Source organism: Amborella trichopoda, chromosome 9 (genome assembly GCF_054954075.1).
Source record: "Amborella trichopoda isolate Santa Cruz 75 chromosome 9, AtrichopodaSantaCruz75HAP2 v2.0, whole genome shotgun sequence".
NCBI classification, from domain to species: Eukaryota; Viridiplantae; Streptophyta; class Magnoliopsida; order Amborellales; family Amborellaceae; genus Amborella; species Amborella trichopoda.
Window position 1 is genome coordinate 17496264 of NC_142344.1, and position 26462 is coordinate 17522725.

Sequence of the window (26462 nt, forward strand, 5' to 3'; positions counted from 1 at the left end):
TCAAATTTGTGCTACTTTTGGATTAAACCATCTTAGCCTATCGTGAAACAGGAGGTTGTAACATGATTTAACAGAGAACATCCCATCACTTTCGATCTCCCAAATAATTTCATCCTCTACATTAACCGCACCATAAGCTTTAAGCAAAGTTTCCATTAAAGCACACCATTGGAAAAGAAGGGCATTGCTCAACCGGCCATAAGACAGAGAAATATTCCACGAATTTTGTGTACCCCTTCTTTCCAGAGCATTACTAACTATCAAATTGGGCTGGGAAACCAATCCATAAAGGTCAGGAAATGCTACTTTCAAATGGTACTCCCCTATGCATTTATGGTGCAATAAAGATACTTGACTACCATGACCAACATTCCACCTTGAATATCCCGAAACAATCAGCCTACATGTGTAGATCGCCTTCCAAACCTGTGATACCTCCCTCTCATGTCCATTACCCAACCAAATTCGGAATCTATCTATCTCATATTTAGCCAAAAGTACTTTAAACCAAATATGATTTTTAACTGTAAACTTCGCCACCACCACTACATAAAAGTGCCTGGTTAAACACAATTATTCTTCTTATACATAAAAGTGTCTGGTTAAATCCCATTGTGGACATCAATCATTGAAAACCTTTAGAGGTTCACATTTCCAGGAAAGAATATTTGGGAAATTATTTTTAGGGGTGGCCACGGGCCGGACCCAGACCTGAAGTCACTAGACCTAGACCTAGGCCAGAAAATATAATGTGGGACGTAGACTCAGCACCCGGACCCAAAAGAATATTATGGGACCCGACCTCAGACCCAACCCAAAAATCAATACATCTATATATTTAAATATATTTTATAAATTTGTTAAATATATATACATACATTATTTAAAGGGTGTGGTTTCTATAAGGTTGCAACCTTAAACAGTCCAATTAAGGCGCACCTCCAAATTTTATCATAACATTCAATTTTGGTGTAAAAAAATATGAAGATTATCTCAAAATCGATTTTCATATCTAATTATAAAATTTTAAACTAAAAAAATGGTTAAAATCAAGTAGATCTAGAAACATATGAAAATCTTGAAAATGACGGTCTAGATAATGTGTTGCAAGAAGCCACTATTTCTAGGACTCAAAAAATTTTTTTTTTTTTTTTCATATGCATACATCTCGTTGTTGAGATGGTCAATTAGAGGGTTTTTAAACATCAAAACAACATTTTCCAATGGATTTTTAAGGTGCATCTGTAATTATACATTTTAGGGTTGCAACCTTATATAAACTTTTTCGTTATTTAAATATGAGTAATGATCCTATGAGACCCTCCCACACCCATATGTGTAGAACCCAAAGGATCACCATTAAATTTGGCACAGATCTCTAGAAAAGTCAAGTCCCACACCCATGTGATAACTTTCTAAAGATCTGTGCCAAATTTAATGGTGATCCTTAGGGGTCTTATGCACATGGGTGTGGGAGGGTCTCACAAAGTCATTTCCCTTTAAATATTATAGCTCTAAATATAATTATATTTATTTAACTATTATATATTAAATATTCTTTAATATCAACACTATTCAGGTCGGGACCTAGTCAGGTCTACATGGACACGGACTCGGGGTGGGCTTACCTGTCGGGTCAGGGTCCATTGCCACCCCCAATTAATTTCCAGGAACCAATCAAGCCATAAGTGCTAAAAAATGAACGCCAAAAAATTGTGTTGTTCAAGCTATAAAAACTATCATTTATAAACCGTTAAAAACATTTTGGGGGGACATAATAGGCTACTTGCATATGAAAATCTTTTGAGAAATCTTAATTATGTGCAAAGATAGCACATCATTCAGTAATTGTGGAAAATCTATGGTACATTGCAAGGGTATTGCATGGTGCGTCCCATAAGAAGGATGGAGATCAACCGTAGTTCATGATAAATATGCATGATTATAGAGTTGAGCACCAACATTTATTTGTTACCATATACCAAACAGTTTGGTGCATGATATACATTCCATTACTAGTATATACTTGCAATATTTATGTTATGATTCATATGATCATAGGCAATTTATGGTCATAAAATGTGTTATCACCCTTTCGATGGATGGGGAGTGATGGAAGAGAGAGTGGGAACTACCACTTTGATGACATCATCTCTTGGCGGGTTATACTGTTCTTATCACCATTCATCTATTGATTGGATGATGATGACCCTCACAAGATTTTTCATGGTCACATGGATCGGAGAGTGCTTTCCAATTCCCAAATTTTTACTACTAAATGAAACTAAAACTGGTTTCATGTTTGGCTTGAAAGTACTCAGATTTGCCCCATAATTTGATTAAAACTAGTTTCATGTTTTTTTGTTTTTTTCAAAGAAAAAAAAACAATCACGGCCTATGAAAATTCGTGACTATGCTCAGGAGCATCAGCCTGACTACAAAGAAGATATGGATGAGCACTAATCTCTCTATTAAAGAGATTAATAATCAACTAAAGAAACATGTAAGTAGAAAAGTATGCTCTAATACTTGGTCAAAACGAAATATACTATGCACAATTGGTCTGTGGAACACCATAATCCATTGTGGTCATCACCATCTGATGAAAAGATAGACAAAATTGTCACAGACATGGCATTTGTTTTACAAGTTGTTCTAATGAGTCAATAGCATAAAGTGTGGAATCCTAATTGTTGGTCAGAGATTTTCCCCAGTTTTTGTTCTTTTGACCAGAAAGGTAACAGAAAGAACACAAGTTTTAATGAGGTCAAAGCTTATTAAATGTTTCACTCATTTTTCAGACTTCACACTCATTTTTAGGTAATATCCCGACCAATATTAGTCATGATTAACCAATAAACTCTTCGTACTTTTTAGCTAATATTTTTAGGAGTTTTAAAAATGACAAGAATCATCCCGTCTGTTGATAATTACATCAAGTTTCTAGTTAATATTTTTGGGGAAAATATAAAAGTGTCATTACTTATTTCTATATAACAAGTAATGTTTGTTAGTACTTCCCTTAAATGCGTTAGAAAAATGATTTAGTAATTTAGGATTGCCCATAATTATTTGTTGTTCTGTGATCCCTACTAAAAAAATTTGAGCTTTTTTTAATTTGTTGACAAGTTATTATCAAGTTTTTCACATTTCTCCAGTTCTACACTAGTTTCAACACTCCCAAATTTTGATTATCAGAGTAGAAGCCGAGAAAAATTGTGACTACAATTGATGATGATGGATATTATACAAACTGCCATAATCTAGTGTTCACTCCGGGTCTCAACACCAAGCAGGAACCAAATTCTCAAAGCCCAACTTGTGGTCAAATTGGAAAAAGAGCTAGAACAACGCTAAGAACAGTTGCAGAGTCCAAGCATGATGGTAGGACGCTGCTGTGATGTAGTGGAGCTCCAATAGAAGTCACTGACCCATAGTTCCAAAATGTGCATAACTGGCATGCTGATGGTGTTCGAGACTATGAATAATTATTTTTCAAAAACCAGAGATTGTATTCACCTAAAGGTCGCTCGATCCCACATGCAGTGAAGCTGTTCCACCAAATTGGATTGAGCCTCAGCATGTTGAAGTCCTCAACACCCAGTAGATAACCCATGTGATGTGCACTAAATATACTGTGGACTACACAGGTCGCTTTATAAGATCTTTATTCAGTTCGTTGATTTCTCTTAATTGTTTGGATATGACTAGGTACTTCTAGTCTTCTGAGGTCTGCAACGTTTTCCACTTCAATTATGTTTCTCTCTTTTTCTTTTTCAATGCATGTAATGTGAACCCTAGCTTTCTGACCACCAAGGCTATATCTTTTTTTTACCTTGAATTTTTCGTTTTTCTTCGTTCTTGACCCAATTTTGTTGCATTCATCAGGTTGCTCTATGTTTCATCTTTGTTCCTTCTCTTGTTCATTTCTTCGTTCTCTTCATGTTCATCTGTTTTGGACAATGTAAGACCCTTCCTTCTCTTTATGTTCATCTGCTTTGGACAATGTCAAACAGTTCCACTTTGCTATCCTGCTTTAGCCAAAAGATCAGATGATTCCGAGGACATATGCTCCCTCAAGTAAAAATTCTAGGACTATTCTTGCGGGCATTAAATACCATTTAAGGGGTTAAGAGGTCAAATGATGACAATTAGTCACTTTTTATTTTTCATTTCGTTTAGGAACCTCCTCAAAAAAAAAATCCTTGATTTAATATCAAAATACCCTTAAAATAACTCACGGGATTGAGTCAAAATAGTTCCAAAGGGGTAGAGTTGTTAAATAGTTCAGCTCTTAAAGGTATTTTGTCAAATTTCTCCCCTTTTTTTTTTTTTTTGGAGGAGCTACTTCAGCGAAATCAAAAAGAAAAAGTGACTAACTATGATCATTTGAGCCATTAACCATTAAATGATATGTAATGCCCATAGAAATAGTCTTACAATTTTTACTTGAGAGAGCATGGGATTCTATAAAATAAGACCATTTACCATTGTTACAAAGAAGTCAAAATTACACCCAGCTATTTAACTATTAGATATCAAATTAGATAGCTTAGAATGTGTGACAAAGTTCGAGATTTTTTACTTTTGATTGTTTAACTTTGTGCCTAGTCAACGATGCACTTATAACCACCTAATCTAAAATTTGAGAGACATGAATGATTATAACCTCTTTATACTAAACCTAAATGGTCTCTTTGTACACTTTTCCTTAAAAAGATAATAGTAAATGTTTAATTATTTCTCTCATGGGTAATTTAATAAATTTTTCAAAAAAATAAAAATTCCCCAATTACCATAGTTCTTAATTGGGAAGGAAGAACAACCAGGGGATTCTAGTAATTTGACCCTCCAACCGAATAATCAAATAACTCTAGTTGTTTTTCATTACAAATAATGAGGAACAGTTTGTCACTTACACCCAAATGCCTTATATGCAACAAATAACAAAAATACCCTTGGTTGACCAACAATATTGATCTTGAACAGTATTCCTTATCAGAAATGAGAAACTAGAGGTATTTTTGTCATTTGATTGGGGCATATTGAGATCAAATTACTAAATTGCCACTAATTTTCCTTTGATTCATGAACAAAGGCAATTTGGATTTTTTTTTTTTTTTGGGGGAAATACCTAAGTGAAATGAAAAAGAAAAAGTGACTCTTCAAATGTTAATTGAAATCATCTAACCCTTTTAATGTTTTTGTAAGGGTTTTAAGACCCCTTGAAGCCCCAAATTTTAGGGTTTTAAGCCCCTTGAAGCCCCAAATTTTGGGAATATAAGCTCCTCAACCTAGTGACCAAAATTTGGGAAAAAAAATTAGAAAAACCCACATACGTAGTCTATATGTGCCTGAAAAAATTATCTTCCTAAGATTCAGTCTCGTGCCTGAGAAAGCAAGTGTACAATATATGCTCCTAGAGGAGTACACTATGTGTGTTCTCTTTCTTATATCATCGGACAAATGACAGTCGCGACCTCAGTACAAAGTGTAGAGCCTCTACATGATATTTTCCATCCTTTTTGCATAACCAGGATTTCTGTAGTCCTGAATATAGGGGAGTGACACTGAGATAACAAAACAAAGGCAAGCAGCCTGGATGCTTCATAAGGACCAAACCTGATGCTCATGTCCCCCTTTTCTATATATGCACACAGAATAACAGCAATCAAACACATCCACTTTAGATTATGTTCCTCAAACATAAAGGTGCAACAAATAGTCAAATGATATCCAAAACTTTCAAATGATGGTTATGGAAAGTGTCATTCTTGTGATTATAAGCTCAACCAAGGTGTCACAGGATGTACAGAAATACTATTTTCATGAAGCATCAGACTGGCATCTTGATATACAAATACCTGCATACCAAGAAGAGCAATAAAAGTAGAAGAGGAGGTTTTCCCGTAAATATATAAAAAAGTGCAAAGGACAAAATTTTGTTCATCCCATTGAAATCTATGAGCATCTCAACATGATTTACTCTGGACTTTCTCTAAAATAATCTCTCCACGTGTGCCCATTGAGAATCCCATCATCTGCATGACTTCTTCTAATCGTTCTACGTTGGTCAAGTAAAGATAACCAATCTACAAGCACGGCAACCAAGAAGGAAACTCAATATCATTTATCAGATGGAAGCAATTAGCATTTTCTCAAACGAAACTTGAGTTAATTCCCAATTTCTTACAAATCCACAAAACAAGATCATTCCTATTATAGGCTTTTCTAACATGTCATCACATAGGCACGTCGACATGGAAAATTGGAGAAGAATGCCCTTTTATCTCAGAGCAGGAGTCTTGGATTCAGGTCAGCTAACTACATGATGTAACAAAGCAAAGCTGCATCATGAAGCTGAAAAGTTTGTATTGCTCAACATATAAGCTTCAGACAGTTGCTAACATGAAAAATTCTTCCCCAAAATCCAAATCTAGCAGTCAAGGGTAGGGAATACAACATTGCTAGGAAAAATCAGCGCCACTTTTCCTTTTTAATCTTTTAGAAACACAAACACCTTCTCACTTCTTTTTATAAGCTTATGACGCCACATGTGTGAGAGGGGGTAAGGTGTTGAGGGCAAGAGAGAGCTTTTGAATTTCAAAATCCATATTGAACTTAGACAAGAGAATATTTTTTGTAGACTTGAGTGGCATGGCCTTATAAAGCTTTTTCTCACACTTCATTGAAAATGGCAAGGGTAATTTAGAAAATGTATTTTTCTTACATTTTAGAATTAAATTCATTTGGGAATTTGGAGTAATTTCTCGCATGCGGGGATAATGGTGGACAAATCCAAGCCAGACATCATGATAACTAGGTGTGGATTAGAAGGCTAGGATCAAGCTTCTCTCCAAGCCCTTGATATTCTACATGAATGGTCTAGATTTAATCCATCTTAAGGCTAAACTTAAAACCCTAGCCGCTCTCTATAAATACCTCTCACCCCTTCAACCACACCACTTAATTTGTATCAATGTTGTCAGGTTCGCTTTGGAGGCTTTTTCGGTTTGGTCAAAAAAATGACGTAATTCAGTGTTTTGGCCAATTCTGGGGAGGAGTTTGGATTTTTTAAAAAATTTAATATAAATACAGTATATATTCATATATAGGTATATTAAAATAATGAAAAATAAAATAAAAATTTACAAAAAAAGAAATTCCTTTGCTTCGGTATTTTAAAGGTATTTTAGATACTTTTGGTATCACTCAAATGGTCCACTAGGTGGATGGGTATCAAAATTTTAAAGGTACTTCAGATATTTATTGTATGAATGTGGGTATTTTGAGAGGTGTGAGGCATAGGTGCTTAGAGATTGATGAGTAACAAGAAGCTCAGCATTGAATGGCCACCTCTTACAAAAACCTCCAAAGAGTGCTAGAGAGAGAGAGAGAGAGAGATGGCCTTACAGAGAGAGAAAACGTGTTGGGTTTGCCATCTACAACTGCATACTGCACACTTACCATAAAAATTCAGCAATCGCCAGTTTCTATTTGACAGCCATTTCCACCTCAAAAAACCCAATAAAAAGTTAAATAATAAAAAGGAACGAAAATAAAAAGACAAGATAAAAAAAATGTCACAAAAAGAGCCGAAGAGGCCGAAGCTTCGGCCAATGATCGGTCAAAACGGTTGAATTGGACCGGAGCGGCCTGAAGCTGTACCGGGCCTCATTTCACTTCGGTCTAGGCTGAAAATCCGATTTGATTTAGTGGGTGTTAGAAAAGAAAGGAGTCTCCAGACACTACATCGACTTCGTGAGAGATATATATGATGGAGCACTAACTAGTGTACGAACAACTAGTGGAGAGACGAGTGACTTTTCAGTGACAATAGGTCTACATCAGGGTCAGGATTGAGCCCATACCTATTTGTCTTAGTTGTAAAAATGATATTCCCTCTGATGAAGATGATGACGACGATGATTGAAGACTCTTGCCTCTTGGTGCTGAGTGTTGAGTGTTGAGTCTGTTGACAGTTGCGTTGAGTCATGAGTGATGACTTTTGTTAGACTGTATATTTTCTAAATTTCTATATATTTTTGTTGCGTTGAGTGTTGAATTTTATATCCTACACTTGTATGGTTTTACAGTTTACTGTTTTAACAATATAGATTATCAAAATTCTCTTCTCGACGTTTATCTTTTTTTTTTTTCAACTTGGAATATGGTATATTGGTAATTTGGTATGTTTTTTATTTTTTTTCAATTGGGCAGCTGCCCAGGTTCTGGTGGTTGGTTCAAAAGGACATGGTTGGAAGTAGTGAGAAAAGCTTTGGGGACTTATGGCCTCACTAATGGTAATGACCCTTAATAGAGCAAAATGGTAGACCAAGATTCATAGAGCTGACCCCAATTAGTAGAGAAAAGGCTTTGACAATGATGACTTTAGAGAGACAAAAATACATCCCAACATGCTCCCTTTAGAGACATAGAGCCTTTTCTTCTTCCATTTTCTTTTCTACCGTTGAGCATAAGTTTATAGTTGGTCTGGGAGCTTGGAAAGAAGCCTTTGAACATTGGCTATGGTTCTCTTGATGTCCCAACCATTTTACAGCAAAGGTAACTTGCTCCTTAAGCCCTATTTCTTGGTTCAATAGCTCTCCCCGCTCTCCCCTTCATACACATCTACATAGATTAGATTGAGTATGCATTGATTTGCACTCTTCTTCTCACCTCTTGGCCTAGTTTTTCTTTGATGTAAATTACTGCATTTGTGACCCATATAACAGTAAGATAATTGCCTCCCCATCATTCTAAAAGTGAGTTTTTACAAGGGGCTAATATGCCCAAATTTCCCTTTGCACCTTATTAAGAATCAACGCTGCAAAGGCCAAACTATGCTCCATGGGCCACCATTTCTACAAGCATAAATCTCATTTGGTTTCTTGATAATTATTTGAGTTTTACTTTTGAGAATTAAGCTTTCTTTCAATTGGGATTAAGATTAGACCATTCAGCTCTTGCTATCGGATTGAGTTATCTAAGGGGTTGTGTTTAAGACCTTAATTGGCAAACTTGGTTGTGTAAAATTGGTTTTTATGATCTAGAGACTATATGCACTACTATGGTGATCTTTATGTGATTGAGATTGGGCCAATTTGATGATTCAATAGTTATCGAATTTATGTTATCCAAGTGTTGTAGTTAGGAATTGTTTGAATGTAAGCTACTTATGTATGTAATTTTGTGGGACTATGGTCAATCTCCTTGTATTTTTTTGAGTGGAATCAATTGGGGGCTGGTTCAGAATCTTGTATTTTCTCTTTTGGAGTGGTTTTGATTATGTATTTCTCTTTTGGGGTGGTTTTTTATTACAGCAACATACAACTTCCTTTTTCACAAATAGGCAATCAAGGCATCCCAAAATAAATATACAATCCTCTAAATTAGTCTCACACTAGTTTCACTCGAAACAACACAAAAAGATTGATCATGATCCCACAAAATTACATACAAAAACAAATAAAGTTTAAATCATCCCCAACGTGAACACTTCAATGACATAAATTACATAACCATTTAAATACATCAAATTGGCCCAATACTAATTATATAAACAATACCAAAGTAGTGTGCACAATCTTTAGATCATGGAAATCTTTTTCATAACCAAATTTGGCAATTAATATCTTTAGTACAATCCCTTTGATTACTCAATTCGATGGCGAGATGTAAGCAGTCTAATCTCAATCCAAATTGAATGGAAGCATGTTATAAAGGCAAAGCTCAATTGATCACTAGGATATCAAATGAAGCTCTTCTAAGTGAAAAATGGTGGCCCGTGGAGCATAGGTCTATGGAACATGCAATTCTCAATGGGATCTAAGGAGAAATTTTGGTATTATGATCCGTTGTGAAAACTAACTTTTTAGATGATGAGAATGCAATTGTCTTGTTATAAGGGTGATGGGTCATAAAGAGCAGAAATTTACAACAAAAGAAAACTAGGTCAAAGGGCGAGAAAAGGGGCTCAAATTAATGCATAGTTTATCTAGTCAATGTAGTAATAGATATGCATGAAAGGTCATGTTGGGATTTCTTTTATCTCTCTTAAGTGCAGTAACATGGGCTTAAGGATGAGAGGTACTTATAGAGAGAGGCTAGGGTATTTTGAGTTTACCTTTAATTAGATTGAATATAGATCATTCAATAATAGTATCAAGGGCTTGGAGAGAGGCAAGATCCTAGCCTACACCTAGCTATCATATATGTGAGGCTTGGATTTCTCCACCTTTATCCCCACTCACATGTGAGTGTAGAGATTTGTGTGAACCCTTAACATTTTAATGAGAGCCTCAATTTTTTTTTTAAACTGAAGGTAATTTCCTTAATTTTGGGAGCTTTAAACCAATGAGAACCTAGATCTAAAATGACTTTATAGTGTCTTCCTATCATTGGTTACTTTTAAGAGCTTATGACATCACATTTGTGAAAGGTGTCTCACTTTTATTTCACTAACTACATGAGTGTCCACATTGGTATTAGAAAAACCCAACAAGTGAGACATTGTCAAAGTCAAAGTAGCAGAGAGAAATTATGATGAGAGGCTATAATGAGATGAAAGATTAACATAAAGAACCACAAGATATGAAAAACAACAGAGTCAATAAAAAAGATAAATAATTTTTTAGAATGCAAATTTACATGATGCTTACAAGAGTCTCAAGTGATGACGCCCTATTGTAAGCAGCAACCCCAACACGCTTCATACCCCGCCTTCTTCCTGATCCAATATTTCTTCCCCAACGAAGGACATCTCTGCATAGAAAAGAATAAGACATGGTTTTTCCAAGGTTAGGTAACAGCTTTTCAAAACTTTCAGAAGTCTTCTACATAACTATACTAAGAAACACCCACAGACAGAAGTATCAGAGAACAGAATAAACTTTCCATTATTGTCAGGTAAAGGAACTCAACCTGAACTATAACTCGTCTATATTAAGGAAGTCTCTCCTTGAAGGGGAAAAAAGAACAAAAATATCATTGTGAGAAAGCTCATTAAGGACTAACGAATTCAGGTTGACAAAAATACCCAAAACATAAAGTATAACAACAACGAGGTGCAACATGCTACAGTTAAAAGATAATTCAGTGAATAAGTTTAAACCTCTCCTCTTCAGATAAGTTGCCATCTGCGAGTAACAACTTGAGCAATATATCCTGAAGAAACAAAATACACAAGGAACAAAAAATTCAAGGATTAGATGGAGTTCACAAGATTGGACCATAACCATTATGAAAGGAAAGCAAGCTAAGCTCAGTTATGCATAAGTTGAAAAATAGTGGAAATACTCAATCGAGAATATAATAGAAAAGCTGGACTGAATCATAAGGACAATGACATGTATATAGCAATTGATTAAAGGGAAAATATCTTCATATCCCTTGTTTTTAAGTTTCATTTCACAATAGATCTAAGATTTTAAAAGATATCTTGGGGCATAAAAATTGTAGATTTTATTTCTTTTAACCTCCGGAGCTAATTTAAACCTGTTTTTTTAGGCCAAACAAATCTAAAAAGATATGTCAAAAAAGCCATCATCCCAAACTTCTCTCTCTTTCTCTCTATCCCCGCACCCTTCTCTCACTCCGTCTTTCCCATCTCTCTCCCCTCACTCTCTCTCTTCATGTTTCCCATCTCTCTCCCCTCATTTTTACGAGCTTCACAAAACCCACAAACCCAATCCCCTTCGGGTACCTCCTTCAATGGAAGCTTGAGACACCTGAGATGAAAACCCCCTAAACATTCATCACACTCGATCATCATAGCTCTCCCTGACCTGAAACAAACCCTACATTCCTCAACCTCTGGATCCTCACCGTCAGAGATTATACAATTGGAAACTAGCAATTAGGAAACCTCTGATGTCTTTCATGGCGATCATTGGAGTACGGAGGTGCTCTGCAAACGGAGCTTTAGGATCCCTGGCAAAGGAGAAACCTCAGAATTTCGAGGCTCAACCCTTGAAACATCGAGCTCTTTCATTGTAATGAGTTCTTCATTAGCACCAGAAATATTCGGGAAGTCTAGAATTTAAGAAGCCTGAAAAGTTCAGACTTTGTAATTGGAGAAACCATCGAAATCTAAAGCACTTACATGGCGATTATCATAATTTTTCTGCAAATTCTCCTTCTTAAGTGCTGTAAATTTGGGAAACCCTAGAATCTCTTCTTTTTGAGTAGGTGAGGTGGGATTTGAACTCGCGACAGTGTTTCTATAGCCAATGCCCAAATCCCTGAAACTCTAGAAATCTATACCCTTTTATGGCGATTCTGCAATTTCTGTTTTATAAACCTTAGAAATTTTTAGAGACAATAGAAATCTGCAATGGCAATTATAGGCGACGCTTTGTGCCAGGCTTTCATGCCAAAGCACGAGTATGAAAGCCTCAGAGAAGAAGCGAAGGCGTCGATTACAAAGACCTGTGGTCATGGTAATGGTGACGATCTTGTGGCTCTGTGTTGTGGTCTCTTTAGTTATTAGCCTAAACATTGTTTTTCCAGCAAATGGAGAGAGGCCTTTTTGCCATGATCGTAGGTTTCAGGAGCTTCCTGTTATGCCAGAAAATGGAACTCAGGTCTTTGACCTCTTTCCCGGAGCTTATTATTTGACAGAGGAGCAGGCAGCTCAATTTTATCGGATAGTGGTGTTTATACCCTCTGCCTTTTTAGTACCAGTTTTATTTGATAGTGGCAATTGCAGGGCTTTCAGCCATGGTCATGGCTCCTCTAGAGAGAGAGAAGGGCTTCATGGAGGTGAGAGGTTACCAAGAGGAGAGAGAGGGAGGTGTTTGGAGAAACAAGGGAGGGGAGAGAGAGTGAGAGATATAAGTGAAGAGAGAGAAAGGATTGGGTTTAGAAAGAGCATGTCTTTCTCACATTTGTTTAGGATAAAAAATAGGTTTAAAGTGGCCAGGGAGTTGGAAGATATTTTTTGAAACCATAGATTATCAAAAAATGAAACTTAAAAATAAGGGATATGGAGATATTTTCCCTTGATTAAATTCACATAGGATTAGATGACAATGAAAAAAACACAAATTCAGCAAGCTAAAATTTGAAGTCTTCGCAAGTGTTGACACAAAGCAATTAACGATTACTAGGATTTCTTTAAGAAGAATCTATTGACACAAAAGCGGTGGAAATTGGATCCAAGATTAGACACAATAGGAACAAGATAACATATTACAGAAAGATTATTATGGTAAAACATTGACAATTGTACTCCGCATATGTTGAACAGCTTTGTAGTTTATAACTAACATTAAAACAGCCAAATCCATGAGCATAACTTCATAGAAACTACATAAGTTGACAAGATTTAAGTTTGTATTAGGCTACTTTAGATGGGATATCACAACCCAGAATAGGGATACCCCACAGCCCAGCAACCAAAATTGTACAAATTATGAATATGCGTACTTTGAATTACGAAAACACAATATTTGTCAACTTTTTTTGTTTTAAGTTATTTTATTTGTATTGAATATTAAAATGTGCAGCTGAGAGGTGGGAATCTTACAGGAGCAATACAACAAATCTACAATGTCTCATTATTCAAGTATTGACCTCCACTTATTGTTCATCCGGTTGCAAGTACGACTAGAGCGCAATTGAGCATGTAAGTCTCTTTTTACAAGATTTTTTAGAGTTTAGTTTGCAGAAAACTACTAAGCACTGGTTAAGTAACCTTTTTCCTTTGCTTGTTTTTCTTTCGATCACAGCTCCATAGTAAAAGAAGGAACAAGCTAGAGCCAAAAAGATTAAATGACCTAGTATACGCCGAGATGAAGGATGCCTTAGGGAGAGGTTCTAGAAAGGTATTGACATTGACCATTTTGTCTTGGATGACTTGATGGCACAAGCGAATAGCCCATGGATCCACAATCAGACTGACTGTTCAAAAGGGAATACATGACTTGGTTAAATGTTGAATGGGTTTCAAGGGATGACGAAGACCATAGGCTTGACACTACACTACAAAGGAAGAATTGGGTCCACATTTACATCGATTCCAATATCGAGGAGAAGGCTCACTCAGAGGAGACTAAAGACGAAGAAGTACATGTGGATGAGAGGGGCAATGACACAAATGATGGTGGCTCGGCCTCGGATGTGGCAGATATAGGATGAGATGCATTTGGGCAATGGTTGACTATAGTTATCTTCTTTCATATTTTTCATGTCATGAACTTTTGGTCTTTTGATGTTACATACTTACGAAGTACATTAGACATTTTAATATTTGGCCTTTAGACAGAACATGTCTCTGACTCTCTGTTCCTCTCTATCAACAAGTCAGATACAACTACAACTAGTAAACTGCCGACTATCACATAAATCAAATATTCATGTTATCCTTTGTAGTATCATATTTTTACAATTTTGACTTCATCATAAATAATGCACCTGCATTGTAAGGCAAATAGCGATTAGGACACCCCGAGCGCATCAAGTCCACATCATGCATATGATAGCCTTGATCAAACATAAGGAGAAATCTAGCATCACGCATTAAAAAGAAAGCTGAGATGAATAAAACACCAATTACTGTCAGAGACAGGATTCCTCAAAGGCAAACCCAGGCAAAAACCTCCTCCAACAACAGAATAAATAAAAGTACTAAACACACACAGAGCAGTGGTGCAACAAGTCCACATCCAGTTCATAAGATGGGAAAGAAATTGTTGGCAATAGGCCTTAAATTGCTATTTATAAACTTCTAACTAAACTAGAAACCCTAATTCTTAAAATATGCATCTAATTCAACGATAGTTACTTCATCTTAAATATCCATCAAGTGGAGTAGTGGACATACCTGTGACTCACAGCGTACTATTGCCATCACACGAGCATTATACTCATCATTACTTAACGGAGTAAACAGAAAGTGGCGGCGAGCATAAAACTGCAGAACAAAGATTAATTAAAATGAAATATTATGAATTTCACAAACCTAGATATAGAAAACAAATTAATAACCATTGGAAATCAAGAAAATCATAGCTGTTGGAAGGGGAGCAAGCTTTTCCCTAGTTTGGAAGCTTTTATATAGTAAACATTGGAAATCAAGAAAATTTAAAAACTAAAATATTACTCATAATTTTTCTAAATATTATTTAGATGCGAAATCAATATGTTAGAAATAGAGTTACTCTACATACAAACAAATTTACTAAAATAAATTTTCAGAGTAATGACTCACATTTATTTGCTTGAGTCCTTTCATATATGAGTCCTTCACAGTACTATACTAAAGACATTTATTTGATATTATGTTGTAAATGTAATATTTCAGTGAAATCATATAAATGTCTTACTCTTTTCTTCACATACCTCCGTCATTTCAATTAAAAAATAAAATTAAAGCATTAGAGAGAGAGATAGAGAGATCATTCTCTCTATTGTATACATATGTTTTGGAAAAATATTGGTCAAAATTCCATAACCACATGTGGCAATAGTTGGACCCACTATTCCCTATATTTAATACGACAATAGGAGCATTTTGAAACTTTCTCTTTTTGATCTATGCAGATGTAAAAATCTCTTTCCCTTTGAAAATTTTATGGGGCATAAATTCGAATAATATGTCTTTCCTTTTTTTTTTATATCCATTTATTGCTTTCCTTTATTGCTTCTATTTTCTTGTTGGCAATGAATTTACTTCATCCTTCCATTAAAAATATAAGGAATACAAGAGTGCGGAGCCATTGAACAATCCCTGTTGGAGTGTGATTGTGCTCCCCCAAACATGGGATCGTAGGGAGATGCAATCCCAGTCCTGGAGAGCGGGACAGCCACCATTGTTTACGATCCCAATAACTAAGTTAAACCTTCATTTAAAAAAGCACTGGAAGACATAAGGCAATAATCTTCAAGTTGTTCCTTGGTCCTACATCAGTTTTGGCATCAGACCAAGTTACACTTGAGTAGGAGTCAAGCCCCCTTGGTCCTAAATCACTTTTGATATGAGAGCAAATTGTTCCCTGGGAGCTTGCTTCGAGTTCAGTCATGTCAATCCAAATGGGACGTCCATATGGCTCTCATCTATCCTTGTACAAAAGGGACAAGCTTTTATTGCAATTAGTGGATCAAATGAACACCATCAGAGAAATTATTAATATATTGCTTAAAGAAAAAACTAATATCAATCAGCCCACAAACAATTCCAATGGTCAAGTAAGAAAGGAAGAGAATGGTACTCCAAAAGAGAACTACAATTAATGGTGGCAATGGGCCAATCAGATTGGCCCTAAACAGCCCAGGCCTAGGCCACTAAATCTGGCATTATGGCCAAGCTCCACCAGAAATCTAGATTCAGTGTCCAGGTTGGGCGTAGGTTATGGGTATCAGCCCTGCCCAACCTTTTTTATGAATTAAAAAGAAAGCAATATCTACTGGTCCAGCCCAACCCCATTAACAGCACCAGGCTAGCCACCTAGCTCAAGCTAGTGTCGGGCATGTGCCAACCTTGGCCAGTGCAGACCCAGCCCTTTTCCATCCTTAACTCTAGTGGTGCTCCTATTAAAGAAGTTGTCGATCAAAATGGAGCTTTAAAGCCATCAGCCATCCTTCAGCAAGATCTTGATCGAGCGTGTTAAGAAATGGGTAAAAATCTGTACATTGGCATCTTCTAAGAGCATGAATTTGAATCACCCACAATTAATTTAATATGAGATCCTATATTTATGATGAAACACCAAATGATAAGAGAGTGGGAGAAGTTGATCTTGAGTTCAAGAGAATGAGTAATGCCTCAACCCACCATGAATTTGTGGACATGAACACTTTTGTGAAGATAATCTTGAACATGGGAATAAGATACTAAGATACAAGAACCAATGAATTGGATGGGTGAGTCTCGATTCCTCCATCAACACAAATTAATACATCCCTCAAGGAGTTCTCAAAAGAGTTAAGATGCTTATCAAATGAGCTACAATTCAAACGTTTAGCCGTAAAGAAGAAAGGGTTTGGAGAAGACAATGGGTTTAATGTGGCACACATTCAAGCTCACTTTAAAACTTGAGGACAAGTTTTCTCCAATCAGGGGACAGTAAATGGAAACCTTGAAGGCACGACTTTTCAACCATATATCCAATTGGGGTGATCCTAAGATTAAATCGAATGGCTTCAAGATCTTTGACTCATATCTTTATGTGTTTCTCATAATTCAGATGTTTCAAGCTTCAAACCATTGTTCAACGCCTAAGGGAAAAACTAATGAGTCCATTTTGTAATTCGATTTTAATTTTAGTTTTCTTGAGTAACTAAGGTTCCAATAATAACTAGATTAGAAATCTTAGAGTTGCATAGTTTCCTAGAATCTTTAGGAATTTGTTTTCTATGCTTTTAACAGTGCCAAGTACAGGGCAAATAGAAATTGGAACTCTCTATAAATACCCATTTAGTCCTCTGGGAATTTGTTTTTTATGCTTTCAACAGTCCCAAGTACAGGGCAAATAGAAATTGGAACTCTCTCTAAATACCCATTTAGTCCTATGACCATTCATAATCAAGTTGAGTAATAAAAGTTAGATTCTCAAATGCTGTGAAAGGCCACCTTTAGAGGAAAGATTCCTAAACTCTTTTTGTAGAAAGAGTGACTCAACAGATCTAGCTTTAGATTGCGAGAGTCTCGCCAACATGCTAAGCCCTCTTCCTTTCCTTTTCCTATGTGGTACATCCCAACCTAAGGTTTCCCCAAAACCAAATTCGTCACCTGTTCAGACATTTTTATAAACTGTAGCCAAACCTCTCTATACCATAGGTCAACTGACTCAAAAGCGACATTGACCATATACCTATCCATATCTTGCTGGACCTCAAGAAATCCAGTAACTGTAACCCCTCTAGAAACCTTGAAACTCATCATAAACTTTGCGCTAACCTGACAAACCCTTCCCCATAGCACTAACCCGAATCCTTCTTCATTTAGGCATCTTATTATTCAATTCTACCCCAATTAAGAAACCTTCATAATGCCCAAAACCCCATTATCCTAGTCTTTGTAGGTACCTAAAACTCTTTGGAACTCCTGTATACTTAACTTTATTAGAATTCGTAATTGTACCCAAACCCTTTCTTTCAACACCCACCTTGCGTGTCACCCTCATACAGGAGCTAAGCCCCCTTGGTCCTACATCCAGTGGCCTAGCACTTTGGTCCAAGGTGGCACCTCCAGTACCCCTATCCAAGGGCTGAAATCAGCCCTTGCACTGGGACAAAGAACATCATTATGACCCCTGCCCCAAAAAATGTTGAAAAGGATATCTGAGGTATTCTGACCAACCAAAACCCTTTTAAGATTTTTTAGAGAGAGAGAGAGTAAAAGAAGATTTCAATCTATTTTCAATATTTAATTTTTTTGGGGTTTATTCAAATTCTTGCAAAATAAAAAAGGATTAACAGGATTGAACTTGAGCTTCAAAATACGCGTTAGTGAAGGTGTCTTCGCAACCAAAGCTAGCTGATTTGAGGAGAGAGAAAGATTTCGAGCTCAGTTGCTGCCTGTGACTAAGCGACTGGGCTCTCTAAGGAGATCAGATTGGGGTTTAAAATCGACGAGTCTGTAACCGAATCAGGCAACTTCCTTAAACTTGCTTGACATGACCATCTCATCCTCCCTAAACTTGTTCTTGAAATGGCCATCTCAGCATTGTTATCTGAAACCGGAAAAGCTTCTAGTTTTCTACTAGTTATGCTGCTGCCCAGAGTGTGTGAACCCTTACTGAAATGACAGTGGATGCTCCCTTTCGAAGCCTAATATTCCCATTTCCCATCCAACTCACTAGGATACAGCCCCAAGGCCTGATGGGCTCCAGGGGCTCTGTTCCAAGAGTTTCGGCAATTGCTCAAGTCTGATATTGTATATATGTTATATGAATCTAACAAGAAAGGATGGGTAAACAAGTCAACGACAGCCTCTTTCATTGCATTGATAGCGAAGGAGTTAAGGACATTAAGGACCTATGGCCTATTAGCCTACTTGATGTACAAGATATTAGAGTTTTAGACTCTTGATTCGAGAAGCATTAGACCAGGTAATCTCTCTTCCTCAGTCATCCTTCATAGAGAATAAGCAAATCTAAGAGAGTACTTTCGTAGCACCTGAATGTGTTCACACGAGGCCTAGAACCAAGGAGTCAGGTGATTTATGAACTTAATCTAAAGAAGGCCTATGATCATGCTGATTGGGCCTTTTTAGATTGAATCATTAGCATAATGGGCACGCTAGAGTTTGGGCTGTCTATCGACCGCTCCTGTCTCAGCATAATGAATGGAGTACCAAAGGGATGTTTTCCAAGTTCTCGGGGATTAAGACAAGAGGAACCGTTGTCCCCTTCTCTTTTTAGCGAGGCATTAAGCTGTACATTGCAAATGTATGAAGCAAAACTACTTTTTGGTTTCTATCTGTAGGGCCAGCAGGAAAAGAAGAGCCTATGATTATTCCCCAGATGCTTTAAGGTTCTCTCAGGCTTGCACATCAATATGTCAAAGACTAGAGTTCAGGAGTAACTGCGTGGAGGAGAATGAACTAAGGGAATTTGCTAAATCTTCAGATGTGAAATGGAAGGTTGTCTAGTAAGTACCTTGGACTACCTTTATGTGGTGGTAAACCTAGGAAGAGAGTATGGATGGGGTCAAGGAGGGAGAAAATAGGAAGCCAGATTCATGTAAAATAGGTATTTATCAATGAATGGAATACTGATTCTGATCAAGTCTGTCTAGATATTTATCAATGAGTGGAAGACTGATTTCTGATCAAGTCTGTCATCCAACCTACCCATTAATGATATTTGAGCTCGGATCAAAACAATATACAAAAGCTAATGCAATTTTTTTTTAAGGAATGGCACATTGGATAAACACAAGTTTAATCTAATTTGGTGGGAATGGGACAAGGTATGCAGACCGATGAAGAGAAGGAATGTTGGAATATGAAAGCTTATGAAACCTAGTCAAGCCCTATTAAGCAAGTGGTGGTGCAGCAGGGGGGGATTGATTGGACCAGCTTTGAAAACAAGTGCTTGTTAACAAATACAACAAAGATGATTCAAGAAGATTCAAGAAGGGTGGTCAAGGTTAATCAACCAAGGGGAAGATTATAGAGAGCTTGGAATGCAATTAATAGTTGTCACAACTGGTGGTCACAACATGAGGTTCCAAGTTGGTGATAGAAAGATGATTAGATTCTGGAAAGGCAAGTGGCTGGGAACTGGAACATTGCAAGAGAGGCATCAATTTTGTATATTTTGGTAGTGAATCAGGATGTCACTATTGACTAATATGTAGGGGGTTCCCGTTACAATGCAGTATGGCTACCAAAGATGCCAGGGGATCAATAAAAAAAAAAAAAAAGAAACCCAGTCATTGCAGGAAATGTTACAAGAATTGCAAAGGGCTTTTAGATGCCCAAATGCTCAAACAGCATGCTCTGGGCTCTTTAGAGCACCAGGGAGTTCTCAGTTAAATTACTCTACAACACTGTAAACCCTGGCAGCTGGAGAGGACCATGTGGTCAGTAAAATTTGGGTTATTCATGGACCCCAAGAGTTCAGGTTTTTGCCTTGGTAGTATGTATGAACAAGGCACTCACAATTGAACAGGTGTATGATCGTGTAGAACATGCGTTCCATGTGCAAGACTGATGCTGAGAGTATAAACCACTTCTTTGTATATTAAGGAATTGCAAGAAAAATCTGGTCCTTCATTTCAGCCCTAAATAGGTAGTGCCTCATTCAACAGAGTTGTTACTAGTACAATGATATTACATCCCTTACCAAAGGCAGGTTCTTTTCTACAGAGAATGGCAATAATAGCTTTGTTGTGGATGATGTGGATGGAGAGGAACAGCAGGAGTTTCAAAAATAATCGCCATCCCATTCAGTGGATATAGGACAATTTATTGACCACAATCATAGCATGGGAAAGGACATGGAGGGCGTGTTTGATAACAGGAAGTGTCTTCCTGGAACTTGGAACTTACCTAATACTGTTCATGTTTTGTGTTTGGTAAAAAAACTGAAGTCAAATTGAGAACTCCACTATACTATTCATGTTCCCATCTTTGTGTGTTAAAAAAGTTCCGACCAAAAAGTCGGAACTTGAAATTAAAAATTTGGATAAAACTTCATCCCCTAAAAAAATTTTCCCTAGGATTTCTTCTCCTGTTCTTCGCTCGTGCTGAGCCACCCCTCACTTGGCACTGCCGCTTACAGCCAGAGCTAAACCCTCATCCCTCGCTAGGGTGAGAAGGAGGTCAAAGCTAGAGAGAGAAAGAGCGTAGAGAGACAAAATGAGGGAAAGAGCATCCACATAGGGCAGGCGGGGATTCAAGTGGGGAATTCGTGTTGGGAGCTTTACTGTCTCGAGCATGGGATTCAGGCTGATGGGATCATGCCTAGGTTTGTTGTAGATCTTCTCTTCTTCTCTGCTATAGGTCTTCTCTTTTTCTTTTCTTTTTGATTGGAAGGCAGTGATTTTGAAAGTATTTATTTTTATTTTGTCGGTTTTAAGTTTTTTAGGGTTCAAATCAGATGAAACTGCTCTAATTTCTTTTAACTTTTGAAGGATTTTACATTTTTTATTTTGACAGAGTTAGTCATGTTTCTCCTTGATGAATTTTTTATTTTCTTGATTTTACTATTATTCCATAGAATTAGGTGATAAATCGTACATCTGCAACAAAATTTGAAGGAATGTGTTCAATTTTTAAGGTGAATTTGAGTGGAGTGGTCCTGCTTTTCCTGAATTCAAATATTATTGTTGTTGTTTGCTGTTTTTGTTGACAATTTAAGTGGGATCTGTAATGTTTGATAAAAAAAGAATGAATTGGGGTTTATGAACTATTTATTACCTTTTTGCTTTTTTCTCTTTGATGAATGCTTTATTTTATTGATTTCACTATTATTCCATGGAATTGAGGTGATAAATCGTTGATCTGGGAAAAAATTTCAAGGAATTTGATCAATTTTCAAGGTGAACTTGAGTGTAGTGCCCTGCTTTTCCTGAATTCAAATATTATTGTTGTTGTTTGCTGTTCTTGTTGGCAATTTTAAGTGGGATCTGTAATGTTTGATAATAAAAACAATAATTGGGGTTTGTGAACTATTTATTACCTTTTTGCTTTTTTCTCTTTGGTTAAAACTTGTGGATTGCTGTGCATTGGGTTCTTCCTTCAAGTTGGGATGCATGAATCTATGAATTTTCAGTTTCAATGATTTTTTTCCCCTGTAAGATGTAATTTCTAATTTTTAAATTTCTTTTTTAACTGATGAATTATCATTTTGTGTGAGATTTTGTACTGATTAAGTATGGATGTTCCTGTTTCATACTCAGTGCTGATTTTTAATGTTTCTCTTGAGTCATGAGGATTTAGTGTTTGTCATGTGATTATCTCGTATAACTTATGCTATTGTTTATTTATAGAGGTAAAGAGGCTTTGTTTTTCCTGGAAACTTATGCTTTTGAAGCAGCTGGTTGTGTGATCTGTGAGGAGTTTGAGTCCCAAGGCTTTGATAACTTAACTTGCTTGTTCTCATCCCTGTCGTTTATTTAGGGTGTTTCTGTCTATTAGTACTCTTTCTATGAGGCAACAATTGATATAATTTTAAATTTGTTGACTACTGACTTTTATTATAATATTCAGCTTTTTTACAACAAAAATCGAGTAGCATTTCACTACTTTAATATGCTGAATTTTCCCAAAAAATTGCATAGTTTTTAGGTTGGGATATGGATGCATCAGTGGTGAATATAAGTAGTGCTCAAGTTATTACAGAAAAATAATATTGTACTTTACTTTCAATTGTTATTGTATTATAAAAAATAATATTCTACAAATTAATAAAAAATAAATAATATCTATGTCTCAATTTTAACATTTACATCTTGCCTATTACTTAAGTTAATCCAATACAGATACCCAGTTCTTCTTTAACTTCCCAGGAGGTTATCAAAAACAGAAACCACGAACTTCTTAACTTCCCAGAAACCATGAACTTCTTAACTTCCCAAGAGGTTATCAAACATAGAAAACATAAACTTCTTAACTTCCTAAGGATGTTATCAAACACAGAAACCAGGAACTTCTTCAGGAACTACTAATTCTTCAATAACTTCCAATTTCCAGTTCATGGTCTTGCTTCCAGTTATCAAACAGGCCCGGAAGGAAGTCTGAAATATTCTTCAAATGACTATGAAGAATTAATTCGAGACCATAGCCAATGCCACACTGCCTAGGAAGAAGAGTGCTCGCCAGTAGACTCCCCAACTGAGGTATGAAACTCAACTTTGATTGGCCAGCAGACATTGGAGGAGTCCTTTGAGACCAGCAAGGAAATACACAAGTGTTATTTTCTGGATCACTGGGATGATGGGACTCCAATGAGGCTGAGGCAAGAGCTCTGTTGTTGGGATTGAGGAGATTATAATAAAAGGGGATTCTAAAAATGTTATTACATAGGTTTCTGGACAAAAAGAATGCCCAAGGAGGCCACATAATGTGTTGGAAGAAATTTTTTCTTTTGATAGAAATCTCGTTCTCTCACAAGGGGGAGACAAATGAGTTTGTGGACTTCCTAGCATGAGGAGTACAAAAAACAAATTTATAAGTCAATCTTTTCAGCTCTCACTATTGTACTTACAAGAGTTTGTAAACCACTTTTGTGAATCCATTTTTTAGTCAATGAAGCTACTCTAACAATCAAAAGGATATATTGCAATAGGGAAAAATTCTATGTTGTAGGCTACATAATGTATTTTGAAGAAATTTTTTCTTTGATAGAAATCTCGTTCTCTCACAAGGGGGAGACGAATGAGTTTGTGGACTTCCTAGCATGAGGAGTACAAAAAACAAACTTAGAAGTCAATCTTTTCAGCTCTTAGAATTGTACTTACAAGAGTCTGTAAACCACTTTTGTAAATCCATTTTTTAGTCAATGAACCTACGCTAACAATCAAAAGAATAAATTGCAATAAGGAAAAATTCTATGTTGATTTTTTTTTTGCGCCTTTGGACATTAAGTAATGCTTGTTATTAGATGTTCCTTTCTAGCCTCCAACCGGCAAAAGAGATCATACTAGTAGAAAATTTTAGAACTGCCCAGTATCATGAACATAAGATATATTACATAATATGGGATGCAAGCAGACAAGACCCTAGAGAATCTTCGCATGCCAAAATTTGGAATATAATGAAATCATGAAACTCATGTCCAGACATGTTTGCATGAATAATTCCATTGGATCTCTAAGGATTAAATATCTCATGCAATACGTAAAACACTTTTTTGCTTTGGGGTTTGATTACAGTTATATGTGATTGGAGAATGAATTCACCAATTTAGATGTGTCTTTACTTTGCTAGTTCATAGGTAACCGTCTAGTTAGTTCAGTGATAGGATTCGAACTTGGGATAGTGTCATAATCAACAACACCATAAACAATCAAGACCAAGTCTAGATTCTAATTGATAGTTAACATCAATGATAGAAGCATACATCTTGTTTCCCAAAGTATCCATTAAGGTGTCAACAAATCATCCCTGCCCACACCATCTCTAGCTAAAGGATTTATTTTTGAAGTGGTTATCCCGAAGTACAGTGAAGCCTGCGACCAATCTCTAATATCACTCTTCTAAAATATCTATTATCTTCCGTGGCTATGGGGAGATGCCACTATCCAAACAAATGACATTGAGATAATCTCCCCTTAAGGAAGACACAACTATAGAATATCCCAGTGCTAGCAAGGTGAGCACAAGCCTCTTCCTCTGCCAAGTCACAAATTATAGTTGGCCTACGAAAAAGTTGTGATTTGTTCCAACCTCATGGACATGACAACACCTGACTGGCCAAGATTTTCAATACAAAAACTTCCAAGATCTAGTAAGGGGGTTATCCAATGAAAAAGATCATATAGAAACCCTCTGGGACTCATTATGTACAACCGACAGTCACTCTCGCCAAAGCTCAATGGCTATAATGCCTTTGCACTCATTAAGGATGATGGCACATGGCCCTAGAGGTCAAAGCAATCCACTCACAAATGTGGGGGACAACAATAGAAGAAGTTGTAAGGATCCTGTGGTTTCTCTTTCAAACACGTTCCCCTGAAGATAAACAGATGGCAAATCCTCCAAAGAAATGGCCTCTTTGAGAACCAATGGGATAGGTCTTGCAGCTGGTAAAGCTCCAACCAGGTGGCAAGACGTCTAATGGAGCCCAAGAAATGCTAGATGGTGTTGGAGGCAGGGAAATGGATTAGTGGAGGGAAAGGTAATCGGTTGCCCCGGGTGGTCAGAGTAGCGGCACCACAACGTGACATCAAGGGTTCTGGTCCGACCTCGTTAACATGTCAAGGAAAAAGTAATATGGTGTCATCATTGCAAAAAACACGAACTTCAACAATTAGAAACCATTATGCTGCAAGTAGTAGCCAATCAACACCATGTCAAGGGACTCGCAAAACAAAGACTAAAGGGAGCGAGAAGGGCACGAACATGAGAAGTAAAATCAAAAGATTCAGCAATACATAGAAGCACTCTAGCAAAAGAACTGAGTGTGCCCTTTCCAAACCAATCAAGCACCCCTATAAGGAGATGTGAGAATCGGCAGATTTTGATCATCTGGGAGAACAATTCAAGATGGCCACTAGTTTTATGAGATGCAAACACCACCAAACAAGGTAAGGTAATGAAGGTGCTATTTATTTATGATAATTAACATCATGTTATGTTTCGATTTCATAAATTACCATGCAATTAGCAATTTGTAGTTGCCATGAGATCAAAAAGCAATGAGCATAAGCTAAATAAATCACCTCAAAGATGCAATCTCCCATGTAGGCTAAGGCTGCTGCCTTATATCGTGATCGCGGAGTCTTAACATTCGGTGCAGCGGGCAACCATCTCTCGTAACCCAAATAGGCGTCCTCAGATTTCCCTATCGTATGCGGATTCTCATTAGAATGAAAACCCTGAACACAATCAAATAGCAAGTAGAAATTCAAAGTCGAACACTAATAACAAAATAGAAAATCAACAAGACCATCGCAAAAGCAGATTTCCCAAACCTAGTAGAGAGAAAAAAACATTGAACTGTCACTGCAATTTGAAAAGCAAAGCAATGAATTTAATAGGAGGGTATACCTTGAGTTTCGTGGTGCGGGAGACTGAGAAGCTCGGAAACGTGAGCTCTCAAATTAGGAGAAGAGGGTGCTCCGTTTTTTTGGGGTAGGAGAGCAGGGCGTGGTTTCTGTTTCTCTATCTTGCTGGGCTTTGCAGTCGGTTTGGTGGTTATGATAGGAGTTTGTCCTCTGTCGACCTGCCACGATACTCTGCATAGCCCATGATGGTGAACCTGAGAGAGATTCAATACTACACCACCTCCAATCATCTCTGCCCCTCTCTGTGCTGTATCGCTTCCCGATCGACTCTTCTCCCGCCACTT

At 36.9% G+C, this 26462-nt stretch overlaps 1 protein-coding gene across 15 annotated transcripts; it reads right to left on the reverse strand.

Annotated features, from left to right (window-relative positions):
- Positions 1-3960: 3960 nt before the first annotated feature.
- Positions 3961-26462, reverse strand: LOC18424544 (uncharacterized). 15 transcript variants are annotated; one of them, XR_016041792.1, is made up of 8 exons: positions 26162-26462; positions 25834-25955; positions 14825-14914; positions 11114-11166; positions 10662-10764; positions 7872-7972; positions 7468-7694; positions 5663-6092 (listed from the first exon to the last, which is right to left on the reverse strand). XR_016041792.1 is itself a non-coding variant. In XM_088848546.1 (8 exons), exons 1-8 carry the CDS (start codon positions 26406-26408, stop codon positions 5983-5985), a joined length of 873 nt encoding a protein of 290 aa, XP_088704672.1. In that variant the 5' UTR covers positions 26409-26462; the 3' UTR covers positions 5663-5982. The 15 variants fall into 15 exon arrangements, 13 of the variants coding, with proteins under 13 accessions (XP_088704675.1, XP_011629026.2, XP_088704682.1 ...); XR_016041793.1 differs by having other exon boundaries at positions 25834-25989; XM_088848546.1 differs by having other exon boundaries at positions 7468-7514.